Source organism: Nannobrachium achirus (assembly GCF_963921795.1).
Source record: "Nannobrachium achirus genome assembly, chromosome: 19".
Classification (NCBI taxonomy): Eukaryota; Metazoa; Chordata; class Actinopteri; order Myctophiformes; family Myctophidae; genus Nannobrachium; species Nannobrachium achirus.
Window position 1 is genome coordinate 17,230,289 of NC_137826.1, and position 14,668 is coordinate 17,244,956.

A 14,668-nucleotide genomic window follows, 5' to 3' on the forward strand; every position below is an offset into this window, starting at 1 on the left:
GGGCGTGCTCTGTGCTTTATCTCTGTCTCTCTGTCAGACCACCGCTCTTGATAAGGAGGGGGCGGTTCTCCGACGAGGACGCCACCAGGATGTGATGTCGCCGCCGTGGCTGACGGCGAGGAGGACGGCGGGGGCGGAGCCTCCGGTGCGTCCCCCCACCGCCCTGCCCCTGGTGCCTCCTCCTCCCTCCGCTCTGACCCGCCTCCCCGCCGCCCGCCCCACCTCTAACCTCTTCTCCCCGAGCTTCAGCCTTCCGTCCGACTCCGACGAAAGTACGGCCCGCTCTCCCGGCTCTCCGTTCTAGAGCCGAGGAGGGGGACGGGGAGGGAGGGAGGGAGGGGAGGGGAGGGGAGGGGTCGGATGAGGAGAGAAAGTCCTCACCCGTCTCCTCCTTCTACAGGAAGGAATGAGAACGAGGAATGGGCATGAGGAGACGACCGCCCTCCCCTCTCTTTCTCCCCCGTCCACCCAGCAGCACCACAGACACAAAAATGGGGATAAAACTGTTGGAAAACGGGGGGTAGGTAGGGGGACACGTTCTTTTGAACCAGAGAGGTGGGATGTCAGGGGCCTAAGAGACACCACGAGGGCAGTAAAAAGACATGGACAATGACGAGGGGGGGGGGGGGTGGGGGGGGGACTGATTTTGTACACCTATCTCTCATCTGAGCACACGTCGCAGTAGCTCGAGGAGCAGAGAAAGGGTCGGCAGAAGTGTCGATCTTCCAGTGATGATCAGGGCTCGACGACGTGGAAAGAAATTTTAGAAAAATATATAAAATGGAAGAAAAAAAAGAAAAGAAGGGGGGGGCAAAGCCGCCTCCACTAGGCAATACAAGAACATGGACAGAAATGTTTTATTGAACCGTATTATTATTGATTTGATAACCATTTATTTATTTACTCTCACGTGTATTTTATTTTATTTTGAGTCTTTGACTCTTTTTACATTTGTCTTTTTTCATGAAAGATTTTTTGACTCTGCAGAAGAGCTCGATGGTGTGGAGACATATAGTTAGGGCAGGAGATGGTGGGAGTAGTTGTAGACGTGTAGACTCATTGATAGTCCTTTAAACATGCTGTGCTACATGTATGTATCAAAATGAGAGTAACCTTTGTGAGAACTTTGAGTTGTTTCTCACAAAAAGTGCTGATCACTTTTGTTTAGAAAAGAAAACAATGAAAACATAGGGGGAAGCTTTTTCTTCGAACCTCACATTACTGGTGATGCCTTTCCTGTGATGTTTGACCGCACAGTTAGTTTACATTTTACGCAGAATGCACTTCGGAGTTCAGACAATAACGGTGCATTGGGTGCTCCTTGTAAGCTGCTTAACTGGTTCATTTATCACTTGACAGACTTTTAGACGTAAAAACAAAAACCCACAACAATCTAATTTGGTTGAACATTTGCATATATCACCAGACCGTTTGTATCTCATTACATTATAGTAGTCATTATTGCGTGTGCCAATATTTTTCTGTTGTTTTGTGATGCTCATGAACAAAATACAGAAGCCTTGTGTTGCTGCTTTTTTCTGTGTAACATAAAGTCAGTGAAGATCACAGATTGTACAACACCGTTGCACACTATCGAGGATGAGTGGTAACAGTATTGACACCGTTGAGGATGTGTAACAGCGCTGACATTGTCGAGGATAACAGGGTAAAGCCTGGTCTATATTCAATTGCGCGCCATGTTGTCATGCACTGAGAATCGCTGATCTACAAGCTCACAACATATCAGAGATGGGACGCATTGTGAGCTTGTGGATTTGCTATTTTCGGTACTTGACACCACCGGCACACAGTAAATCAGGCTTAGCAGCACTGAATGTGGATGTTCAGGCTGTTTATTATGAGGATCACCTGAGTGCACCAACAACTGCGCATTAGGAATCTATCTCCAGTCAATCAACGCAGCAGTACTGGGATGCTTAAAATGGGTTCTAAGTCTATCCAAAATATCAACCAAACAGTAGCTTCATGATTTATACAGATTAAAGCATGACACACATACCGTAGCCTTTTCTTATAAAACGTTTTTGGTTCAGTGACGAAGGTCTTGTTTGTATGTTATGTAAATAACATAATTTGATTTATTTTGATAGTTCACAATACAGTATATTTCTTTACTAGTAGTAGGTTTACCAGAACAGTAAAAAGCAAACTGAATCAGTGTGTTTATGTGTTATGTGAAACAAAACGGACAACAGTTCAGGAAACCTCTAGCCGAGAAGAAGAGGCCGCCATTTTTTGGCCTCCAAGTCAGCTGGACTCTGGGAAAGAATGATGTCACTTCCTGTATTCAAATGGATGGGAGAGGAACTCTGGGGAAAAGCCAGTTGTTATATCTAGTAACTGGACAAAATAAGCTCTGAAGAGGAGAACACTTATTAAGACATTTTGGAGATGACCTCCTTATAGCGGTTCTCAAGGATATTACAAGAAGAGTGGGCACTAAGGAAGAGTGGGCACCATATGTAAAATTTGCTATTTTGTCCAATATATCGTCGTTGTCGGGTGGAAACCTTGTATGTCCAAGACCGTTCGTTTTGTATTCATCATTTTAAAAATGAACTAAACTAGTGAAAACAGCAGATCTACAAGCACGCAACGCCTCACACCGTGAGGCGTTGTGTGCTTGTAGATTGGCTGTTTTCACTACTTTTGTGAGACAGCCTTGTATGATGAAGCAGGGCTTTACTTGGTGAAAAAACTTACAAACTTGAAACTTGGAGATACGAGGTTTCTACCCGACAGTGACGATATATAAAAAAATATATATATTTGAAAAATGGTAATGTATACATGATTTGAACATGTACGGTTACTACGGTAGTCGGTACATCATTATCAGACTTAAATGTACCCTTCAACTTCTTGTTTATGCCCCATTGTACCCTTCAACTTTTTGTTTATGCCCCAAATATGACCAAATCCAGCTGGACGAATAGCTATTTGGACCAAATAGCTATTTTTACATTGACGTGCCCATTCTTCCTTAGTGCCCACTCTTCCTGCTACCGTTCTCACACTTGTCATGTACGTTTCCGTAGTTCAAAACGATATCATACTAATACAGTACAGTAGGTTTGCCAGTGCCACCATAATCACCTGATGACTTTCTCTATAAATTCAACCTGCAGTTAGGGCTGGGCGATATGGACAAAATCAAACAGAACCATATTTTTTGGGACAATAATAGGCCTATCTTTCTTTTACTTTAAAACAAATTTGCAAAAATTGCTGATCTACAAGCTTAACAATGCATCGCATAGTTTTGCCATTTATGAAAAAGGCTTTAAGTGATTAAAATTAGGAAGAATACAACACTTATGCCATATCAATTAATTACGATATTCAAATTCCCAGATGTTATCTATAGTCTCATATCAGGATTTGGATATAATATCGATATGTTTGCCCAGCCCTACCTGCAGTAGAAATCCACCATCTCTGGCACCGTGTAAACATGTGGTTAAAATAAAGTATTCAAAACCGCCGTATTCAAATCTGTTGCAATACCAATACATGTACCTCTGTTCAAAAGAAAAAGGTCAATCAAATAAATAAATACATATATAACAAGTACTTTGGAAGTGGTTCATATAATCTATCCAAATCTGCAGGTGTGTTTTATTTTCATGTGTAGCAACATGATTTATTGATTGAATACTTTATTAGAAGTTTGCATAGGACAGTCCGTTGTCTCCTCCGTTGTCCCCTCAGGCAGAGGAAGAGTAGTGCCCAGGATTACATTAGATAATTGACACCGGGTGAAAAAAAGTAGAAGAAAAAAAAAAGTTTGCATAGGAATAGTAGAGGACAGTACAGTTCCGATACAAGGTCTACTAAAAGGATTTAGACCACAAGAAAGCGCAATGGCTTGTTTGCATTGGGGTCCTTTTGTACTCAATTCATACAAGAAAATGTCTTATTATATACTACTGTGTGATAATAATATGATTTCATCATGTTATTTGTATTTGTCACTACTACCACCACACTTGTATTGCCATGTACGATGTCCATTACACTACAGAGACATTGGTTTAGTAAAGAACACAGCGTAAAACATAAAAACAACACATAATAAACAGACAATCGAGTTCTGAATTAGGCTAAAGGCAACAAAGTCTTTCTTTCGTAGCTGGAATTATCTGAATTGCACAGCACAACAGTGTACAATACTAGCCTCGCCTAGCCAGACAAAATCACACTGCGTGGACAGAGTCTGGTTCTTCTCAATGGATGTTTCTTTTCCATAGGGCTATTACAAAAAGATTCAACAGCCTATTGGTTAGACCTACAACCAATCAGAGTAGCACAAAGGTGATACTCCCGCCACTACAACCTATCAGAGTAGCCCAAGAAACCGAAGAAACAAAGTGGAATGCAACAACCAAAGTGGAACGATACAAACACAGTGGAACGTAACAGCAAAGGAGATACACCCTCCCCTACAATGCGCAAAGGTGGTACGCCCGCCACTACAACCAATCAGAGTAGCCCAAGAAACCCAAGAAACAAAGTGGAACGCAACAACCAAAGTGGAACGATACAAACAGAGTGGAACGTAACAGCAAAGGTGATAGATACACCCTCCCCTACAACCAATCAGAGTAGCTCAAAGGTGACACACTCGCCCTACATTTGCATACTGGGCCCTGGTTGGTTCTCTCACAACTAGGGAGCTGAGAAAAATGTATCCACCTGTTTCCGTGAGAATCTGCAGGACACTTCCGGTTAACAGCAGACATACAAGCTCATGTCGCGTCACAGATGCAACCGTTGTGAGCTTGTAGATCACACTCGGCTGCGGCGCTGGAAGCTGCCGGGATGGTGTTTTCTACTGGTGTTTCAGTCCGAGCGTATCCAAGGGTGCGTTCGGAAATGCGCACTGGGTGTGTGCTCAGTGTAGTGAGTGCCTAAACCTAACCCTAATCCTAACCCTAACCTCAGTAAAAACTATGCCTAACCCTAACCCTAACCTTAACCTCAGTAAAACTATGCCTAAACCTAACCATAACCCCTAACCCTAACCACACCCGGTGCGCATATACGAACGCACCCTTTGATACACTCTGACTGAATCACCAGCAGAAAACACTCTCCCGGAAGCTGCCGCACACCTTCTGCGCAATGCATGATGGGATATTGGAAAGTTGTGGATATAGCTGAGCAAATCTAGACTGACTCTATGCGGCCTTGTGTTAGCAATAGCAGATAGAGTAGGCTACAATGTATTGTACAACAGCTAGTACAATACATGGTTGGTTTTCAAAGTAGGGTCCAGGGCCCCGGGGGTTCCAGGGGGTCTCCAGCTAATACAGCGTCACAATCATTTTAACCATGCACTTTATACATGGCTATTCAAAAATAGCAGATCTACAAGCATGATCTGCAATTTTTTTTTGCGAATTTGAAAAATATCAAAACTGTTTGAAAACGTTTGAATAATTTTGCTATGACCAGAGCAAGTCCGCGGCCAAATTACATTTCAGTTTGAGGCCTTGAGGGTCAGAGGGTCATTAAAAGGTTTGAGAACTAGTCAGACACGTAGATTTAACACTAAACAAGGCGCTAACTCGTTCTCCTGCTATACCATCAACATGTGGAACGCCCTTCCACAAGCCTTAAAGGAGAGCAAATCCCTAGCCTCCTTCAAAATTGGTATGAAAAGTCACCTTCAGACAGCTGCTACCCGTGACTTGTAAATAGACAGCCCCCATGCCCCCCCCCTTTTCTTTTTTTTCTGCCTTTGTATTTGATGTTATGCTTTTTAAACTGATATTATCCTAGATAAAGTACTATGTTCTTCTATCCGTCTGTCTTTCAATGTTATATGAATATTATAAGCCTCGGCTTTCTAGGATCTCCTTTTAGTTGACCTTGTACCAGTGATTTGTACAACTGTACTTTTTTCTATTGCAAACTTCTAATACATTCTTCAATCAATCAATCAAAAAACACTAGTGCACTACAACCATAGAGTTGTAATAAGAAGACTACAACACAGTCTGCGTAGGCTACTGATTACAAAATACTGATTTAACATGCATATTATAAATGTGTGCTTATTTGCCCGATATCTTCCATATTCACCACAAGGGGGCGACGTAACGTCGGGCAATGACATGTAGTGTAGAACAAACCCATTTTCTGAAGAAGAGCCGCTTTGTTTTGGTTGTAGTACGGGGAAAAAAATAAGTTGAGACACACCCACATTGGTGTCTTATAGAATTCCGTATCTCTAGAGGGCGCAGTTCGGTGTAATGTGCAAGGGTCTCAGAACTGGAACCTCTAGAGTCGCAATATTCGACAGGTCACCTAATCTCGTGCAACCGACAACGACCATTGCGAACCCAGCAGGCCCTGTGGCGAGTCTGGCTACGGTCCGCTCTCCTTAAAATCATAACATCATAACAGAGGGGGAATCGAACGATGGACGAAGAGAACATGAACGAGGAGGACAGCTCTGCGGCGGCGAACAAGGACAAAGAGTCGACGCTTCTGCTCACCAAGGACGGCCAGCGGTACCTGATCCCCCCCAGCTGTCCCCATCACCCTTTGAGTGTAATCTACAGCAGTGGTTCTCAACCTTTTCAGACCGCGACCCCCAAAATAATCATATTTTAACTGGGGACCCCCCACCGTGATGAGCACTTGAAATTGTAGGAGTTGGAATTACATTTAGTTTGACTTGATCTATTCCATTGTGAAAATAGCAGATCTACATGCTCACAACGCCTCGGGCGTTGTGAGCATGTAGATCTGCTATTTTCACAAGTTCTGCCTCTAATATTTGACAATTTGAACAATGTTTGACCAGAGCTATTAAAATGTCTTTAAAGTTCTTAAATGCCAATGTGCAGATACCTTGTATACACTTATACTGTATGTGTGTCTGTTTACTGTTGGGTGAGAAAACAATGTTAACATTTAGATAAACATCTGGGGACCCCCCAAAATAATTTGGGGACCCCTCTGGGGGTCCCGACCCACAGGTTGAGAACCATTGATCTACAGTATACAGAGCCATCTTAAAAAAAAATAATAATAATAATATTGTGTAAAAGTTCATTTTCTTCTCTAATATTCATTCTAGATGCATTGCAAAATATTACATTTTTTATTTATTTAATTTGTATTTTTTTATGGCATACAGCTCTGATGGCTCTGTATATTATTGATCGTACATACATGTCAGCATGTCGTTTTCTTTCAGAGAAGCAGAAGTTACAACATTTCTTATGAATGTAGAAGATTGTTATTTTATTATCAAAAGAAACCTATTACAAACATATGTTCGAACAAATCACTTAAAGACCATTAAACCTGCATGCTCATTTTAAACAATTCTGTCAGATATTCCCCCCCTCATTTGTATTTACCTACTGTCTGTTTTAATACATTTTTTAATGTTTTCCCCTTTTTTTCCTGACTATCTACTGCATAGTACTGTGTTCTATCCGTCTGTCATTCAATGTTATATGAGATACTTCAATGGTTTCCTTTGGAAATAAGCTTAGTCTTTTCTAGGATCTCCTTTTAGTAGACCTTGTACCAGTGAACTGTACCGCCATGAAACTGTACCTCTTCCTATGCAAACTTCTAATAAAGTCTTCAATCAATCAAAGGTACTACGTGAACAAGAGCGGCGTGGTGGACAGTCGGAACGTCGTCACGCCCCACCAGGAGCCCGGCTTCGACATGACGGACGACCCGGACGAGGAGAGCGACGTGCTGGACACCTCGGACCCGCGGGACGGCGCCGGCAGCCCGGAGGACATGAACGACGACGACACGTCGGAGGGCGACAGCAGCAGCCACGCGCCCAAGCAGTGCACGTACACGGGCTGCTCGGAGACCACCACGCAGGTGGCCAAGCAGCGCAAGCCCTGGATGTGCAAGAAGCACCGCAACAAGATGTACAAGGACAAGTACAAGAAGAAGAAGAGCGACCAGGCCATGTCCAGCGGCAAGATAGACGTAAAGCAGTGTAACTTTTACATTTCAAGGTCTCCCCTCCCCTGGGCCCTTAACCCTTGACAGTGTAACGCAGTGTTTCTCAAACCTTCAAATTTCAAGGTTACCCCATAACTCTGACAGCATACAAATGGAACCAAATGGACCCGTTAGGGTTCATTTGGTTCCATTTGTATACTCTCAGAGTTACAGACTTGTATGGGTCAATTTAGACCCCCATAAAGGAACCCACATAGTCCCTGGAATCCACTTTGAGAACCACTGGTGTAACGGGTCCATTTGGTTCCATTTGTATACTGTTGTTTGGTGCTGACGTTTATGGGCCAATAGACCCCCATAAAGGAACCCACAAAGTCCCTGGAATTCACTTTGAGAATCATTGATGTAAACAAGTGGTTTAAAACAACAACCTGCAACACTAGTGTCATTAGAAGTGGGGGTCCAGGGGCTTCAGGGGGTCCCCCAGCTAAATGAATTGAAGACCTGAGGCTGACTGATTGAATAATGTATCAGTTCACATAGGAAAAGCACAGGACAGTACTGTATGTACAGATACAAGGTCTACTAATTGGATTTAAACCCAAGAAAGCACTATGGCTTGTTTACATTGGGTGATTGGGGTCCTTTGTATTGAATTCATTGAGAAAAAAATGCCTTCAATTCTTTCTGTCAAAGATCCCCAAATTGATATTTATATGGCCGCGGACCCTCATTATGATTTCTCTTTGTGCCAGGGACCCTCATAATGTACTGAGATTGGGTTCCCAGATACAAAATCCTGATTCTCAACCTTTTTAATGTCAAAGGACCCCATTGATTTGAGACTCCACCCACCCAATGACTCCTGGGGGTCCCTGGATCCCATGTTGAGACCCATAGGGCTGAGGGAACTTAAGCATGGACCCCAATTGGATCACTAGCGTATTTTGACTCACTCACATCCCTACAACAATATATCGTTCTAACTTTGTTTTTTCGTGAATTAATGCCCTACTTGATCATACTACAGCGTCACACTAAAGTACCAAAAGTAGCAGATCTCCAAATCGAAGCGTGTCGCTTCGCACCGCATTTCAAGCTTGTCGATCTGCTGCTTTTGCTATTTTTTAAATTGAATCCCAAACTGTAACAGTTGTCTGTGGTTTTGACTTAAAAGTGTACCATAGGAAGGCACAGCACTGTCATTTCTAATTTTCTATTTTAAATTGAACATCAATGATCTTAAAGGATTCATTTTCACGCCTTTTAAAAAAAATAGCACATCTACAAGCTCGCAGCGCTGCACTCGGTGCCACGCTGTGAGCTTGTATATCTGCTATTTTTCACTGGTTAAAGCATTCAATAATTCTAGGCCTAAAGAGTCAATATTTATTCAAGCCTTTCCCCCCACTATCCCCCCACGGTCCCGAGCCACAGGTTTAGAGCCAGTGCTGTACATCATAGTGGGACTCAACATGTCAAATACATTGAACGGTTGCTGGGTGTGTGATAATCTGTATAAGAGTGTATTCGCCCCCACACTGTAATGCTTATGTATGGCTCTCTTGTTGCTCAGGAAAACAATGATGAGCGTCCTGTGTCTGTGAACAAGCAGCGTCTTGGCACGATGGGCGACCGGCCAGCCAGACCTTCTCTCATAGAGCAAGTCCTCAACCAGAAGAGACTGGTGAGTTTTACAACGTGTGGAATGTGCCAAGAATATTTAACCCGTGGTCACAGTTATTTCTTCCATTGAAAATACCACCACATCTGCTTAGCATGATCGTGGCACATAATTTTTTTTTAATCAAAAATAAACAAAATAGCCCAGCCGATATAAAGCATCAACTGACAATAAGTCAGTACTGATAAGGGTACTAATTTATCCATAGAGTAAGAAAATACATCGCCGCCTACAAAAATAACTACAATTATCCATTGTTCAACAACAAAAAACACGAATCATTAATCGCAATTATTTGTGTGACTATTCGTGCAAATGTTTTTGACGTTGCGTGATGTGGTTCAGTGGGAACGGTGAGTCATGTGTTTTCTTAAAGTATTTTCCAACGCTACTTCCCGGTACCGCCACAGAATTCATAACATTTTCTCCAAAACATAGACTTAATCAAATGTAACGAGTCACACAGGCAAGGCAAGTTTGTATAGCACATTTCAACGACAAGGCAATTCAATGTGCCTTACACAGAACATCAAGCAAAGGATACACAATTATACAATGACTTTAGGATGCATAAAACTAAGTAGAAATAACAGACACAATTACAGTACAGAAGAGAAAGACGAAAGGTAACTCAATCAAAGGCAGCAGCAAACAGAAAGGTCTTACTGTACGTTTTTCTTAAGCGTTTTAAAATAACTAAGAGTGGAGGCAGACATGCAGTTTTCTGGCGGAATTGCCGGTCTGATATGTTTATTTTGTATGAGGTGACCCTAAGGTATTTTCAATAGAGGACATACTTCTGTGACCCAGGGGGATAACAAATTGACGTCAGGTACTTCTTTCACTATTCTAATGTGGAATGAATTTAGTCAGTTATAATCAGTGGAAGGTCCTCACAAGTACAGTAATACCAACCGATGTGTGTTCACTCCTAAAGTCACTGCTGCGGAGCCCTGATGTCATCAGCTTCCTGCAGCAGCAGCAGCATCTCTTGGCCTCGCAGAGCCGCAACCAATCACAGCCGGAGTTTCAGGGTTGCTAGCAGCTCTCACGCCAATCAGCGACATCATGACCATGGGACTTGTCGTCGCAGAATAAACAAGCGAGGAAGAACTCTTCATGAACTTTTTTAAATACACTGTAAAAACAGCAAGTTCCTCAATCAAACACCCAGGCAGCTCGGTTATGTGAAAAGTATGTTTTGTCCTGTGCACTGTATTGAATTGCTACTGTTTTATCAATCTATCATGCTTAATTTATGCTGTGTGTAACGACTGGGATTCGAACCTGTGCGGAAAGGGACACTATCAGAATCATCTTTATGGTCACATGACTCACATCACAGGTTTACAGGTGAAAACAGTGGCTGAAATATGTTTTTGTGCAAGCTCCATTGTTTTGATTGTTTCCAGAAAAAGAGAAAGAAGGGTGAAGAGGCAAGGGAAGGAAAAAAAGAGAAGGAATTAAGAAAAAGAGACAACGTATCTACATATTTACACATAGCACTGAAGCCAAATAACAACCACTCTTGGCCAGGAGGGTAGATATTAGGCTTTAGGTCTTCATTTTGCCTTTGTGTGCCATAGTTATAACACCATCTATCTGTCACTTGCCAGTATTCAGAAAAAAATTCACTAACCTTTGAAAAATCATAGAATATTATGCGTCGCCCCAATCGGCCCACGGATGGTCTCATAAGACGCGTGTGGCTCAGCTCTCTTGAAGTCGGGGAAAGATTTTTTTCAATGCAGAGATACATGCAGCTGACTGCAGCCTGGTTGAGTGACGGTGCTATTGGAATGAATGGAATGTATTTTATAAAACGTCTCCCTGGGGGACTGAATCAGCTCTTTCGCTGTCATGTAATCCGCGTGGCTCCACGTTGTCCAGAGAGTGACGAAAACAAATGGTGTCACATCTCGTCATATCACGTCTTTGGCAGGTCAATGAGCTCTGAGCCTATGCTCTGCTACACTCACATTGAACCATAAACATTATGAATAATAAAGTATTAATATGTACTTGTATAATGTTATGGAAGTTACAAGATGACATGGCATAAAAACTGGGCCGCCTTCTCCGTAGCTGCGGCTTCATTTTGGAATAATCTCTCATCCCATATTAACAACTCAAATCCAATCTAAAGATGCACCTTTTTTCTGTTGCCTTTAACACAATTTGAGGTCATTGGTGGTCGTCGTGTTCTGTGACTTTCTGTTGACGGCTTTATTATTGCTTTGTAAATGGACAACGGCCTATATATTGCTATTGGTCTTTTGGAAAGCACTTTGGGTCAACTGCTGTTGTTTTTAAATGTGCTATAAACTAGATAAACTTGACATGTCTAAACTAAAGATTTGATATTTCTATCCTGAAAGTAAAATTAAGAGTACACATTTTGACTCATATGACCCACATTTAGGTCATGTAAGTTAAAGCATCAGTCTTTTGAGAGATTGTCATGTCAGCTGCTAACTTTGTATTTAAGTTGCTACAGTAGCTCTCGTCGAAGTAGATTGCTTGTTTGTTTTTAATTTAATGGTTTATTTAGTTGTCAAGGGACAATCATATTTCAGTGCATGTCAGTGATTTTCTTTTTTTACATTTTCAACCTGCTGTCCCTGTTTTGTCATTACACAGTAGGCTAAATTACACAATGGATTAATAGCCGCTCTACAAGTTCAGACGTGATCTTGTAGAATGAAACAAACTCATACCATATCTGGCCTGTTAGGGCTTTTTTATGGAGAAATGATATAAGTAGCCTAAAGACATGTTTTGTGTTATGAACTGTGTTAAACGGAGAGGCAGTGGGTATCTTTGTGTTTTTATATCTATGTATTTGTTTCATTCTGTATCCCTTCAAAGTGAATGTGAAATTAAAATTATGCTGAACATGGTGTCATTTCTTGTTCTTAAAAAGTGCTCTTCCTTCACCTCGAATATATCCTGAAACATCTAATTGATGTGAGGCCTGGTAGCACAATAAGAGAAATGGAGAGGCTTCACAATAACCTCAATTTATAATTGATAAATGTGAAAAAGACAGGTGGTTCAAGAGAAAAGGTGAGGATTCACAAGTTGAAGGGTTTGAATCTTGGTCAGGGAAGAGCTTTATTTTTGGTATTTTTTCATGGTCAGCATGTCAGTGTCATGGTTGGTATCATGATCAGCACAATCTCCGTATGATCAGTCCTGTGAGATGGAGTAGTGGTCTAAAGATCAGACTCATTGCTGATGTTCCATGTACAAATCTCAGTCCTCCTACATTGCTGTTTCACTTTGAACATGGCTGCTCTGAACTGAGAGACCAATCATCAGTCCACTAGACCATATGCAGGGTTGGACCTCTAGAAGGCCAATCTGTCTGTAATCGAGAGATTCTAGGCTGACTTGGACCTCATTTGCATGATTTTTTTTCCCTCCGGGTGTCTCGCCTTGATGGGACTCACTTTTTTCAGGTGTTTCGCCTTGATTTTATAGAGAGCTAGATCTCACACCTTTCAACAAAAAGAACAATCAAATAACCCCCCCCCCCCCCATATCAAATAGCCAAGGAACTACAGTATAATGGCCGTGGCTGCATATCAGTGGGTCTTTGACACATTAGCCTACTTATCACACAAAAAGTGTGAAATTAGAAATGGTAAAAGAAAAAGAAAAATCACACCCGTGTGAACTGAGCGGTGGTCGTGGAGGCTGCGCAACAGCAAAACAAATATATAATAATAATAATAATTATAATAAAAAATATTAAAAAGATATTTAAAAAAATATATATATATATATATGGGGGGGGGGGGGGGGGGGGGGTGCTTGCTTGCGTGTGAGAGAGAGAGCCATCCATCCATCCATGTCACTCAGGCCACCACTGGTATTGCAGTTGATGCTCAGGGCAGACTAGACTCAACAGCACCTCTCTGGTCACCAGGGGTACTTAGGCTACATACGGACCCACATACATAGACGGATACACACACGGCCACGCTATGGAGACGGTGTGACCACCGCTCAAAAACTACTACTAAGGCTACTTAGAAATATGAAAAAGGGTGAAAATCTCCTGTTTTGGGGTACATTCTGGAACAGGAGACATGGTCAAATAACAGGAGACTTCTTCCTAAAACAGGAGGGTTGGCAGGTATGCTGATGAGAGATGGTCTACTCTAGCTGTCTAAAGATCAGCCTCTCAGTGCTGAGGTTCCAGGTTCAAATCTCAGTCCTTTTATGTTGCTGTATTACTTGGACCTTTTTCAAGGCTAAAATACAAAATAATTACTCAAAAGCACCAGGAGCTATTGATGGTAAGAGGTGGTGTAGTGGTCTAAAGGTTAGACTCTCAGTGCAGAGCCTCCGTGTTCGAATCTCACTCTCCCTATGTTGCTGTTTTACTTTAACATTTCTTTCAAGGTTAAAATATAAAAGAGTTAGTCAAAAGCACTGGAAAATGCGTCTAGTGGTCTAAAGATCAGACCCTCAGTTCAGAGGTCTCATTTTCAAATCCGAGTTCTCGTACAGATCATTGTTGTTACTTTTCAAGGTTAAAATACAAAAATAGTATTCAAAAGCACCAGATAAAGTGTGCTGTGGGAGATGGTGTAGTGGTTTAAATGCCAGACTCTGAATGCAGAGGTCACAGGTTCAAATCCATTCCTGTAGTGCTTTGCCCTTTTCAAGGCTAAAATAGAAGAGAACAACTCAAAAGCACCAGGAGATACCTGTTGAGGGCCCAAAGGTGCCTTGGCTCAATGGTATGGTTGCTTGATCGGTTGTCCCTGTTACAGGCAGGTTTCAGACAGGTTCAAGTCCCATGCCCAAGGTACACAGAGGACCATCGTGGAGGGGTGTCCCTCCCCCTGTTTCCTGAGAGCTAAAGGTTGGGGGTTATATCTGAAAGAACTCTGTCCAACAAAGATTTTACTGAAAAAAATCTTACCTACATGCCTTGATAGCACTGGAAGAAGTTGAGAAAATTGAGACAATTTTAGCTTTAAAAAGGTCAATGTACTCCAG

At 42.1% G+C, this 14,668-nt stretch overlaps 2 protein-coding genes across 2 annotated transcripts in view; both read left to right on the top strand.

Annotated features, from left to right (window-relative positions):
- dclk1a (doublecortin-like kinase 1a) overlaps positions 1–95 on the top strand; it is a gene marked incomplete at both ends in the record, with an annotated part of 130,839 nt that extends 130,744 nt beyond the window's left edge. Inside the window, one exon of the mRNA XM_080749270.1 lies at positions 38–95. Within this exon, the coding sequence (XP_080605396.1) occupies positions 38–95 (58 nt within the window). The remainder of the gene's footprint in view (positions 1–37) is intronic.
- A 6,266-nt stretch (positions 96–6,361) lies between these two features.
- On the top strand, positions 6,362–12,555 carry rfxap (regulatory factor X-associated protein). Its single transcript, XM_080748775.1, has 4 exons — positions 6,362–6,539; positions 7,644–7,995; positions 9,548–9,658; positions 10,593–12,555. Exons 1-4 carry the CDS (start codon positions 6,448–6,450, stop codon positions 10,695–10,697), a joined length of 660 nt encoding a protein of 219 aa, XP_080604901.1. The 5' UTR covers positions 6,362–6,447; the 3' UTR covers positions 10,698–12,555.
- The last annotated feature ends 2,113 nt before the right edge of the window (positions 12,556–14,668 follow it).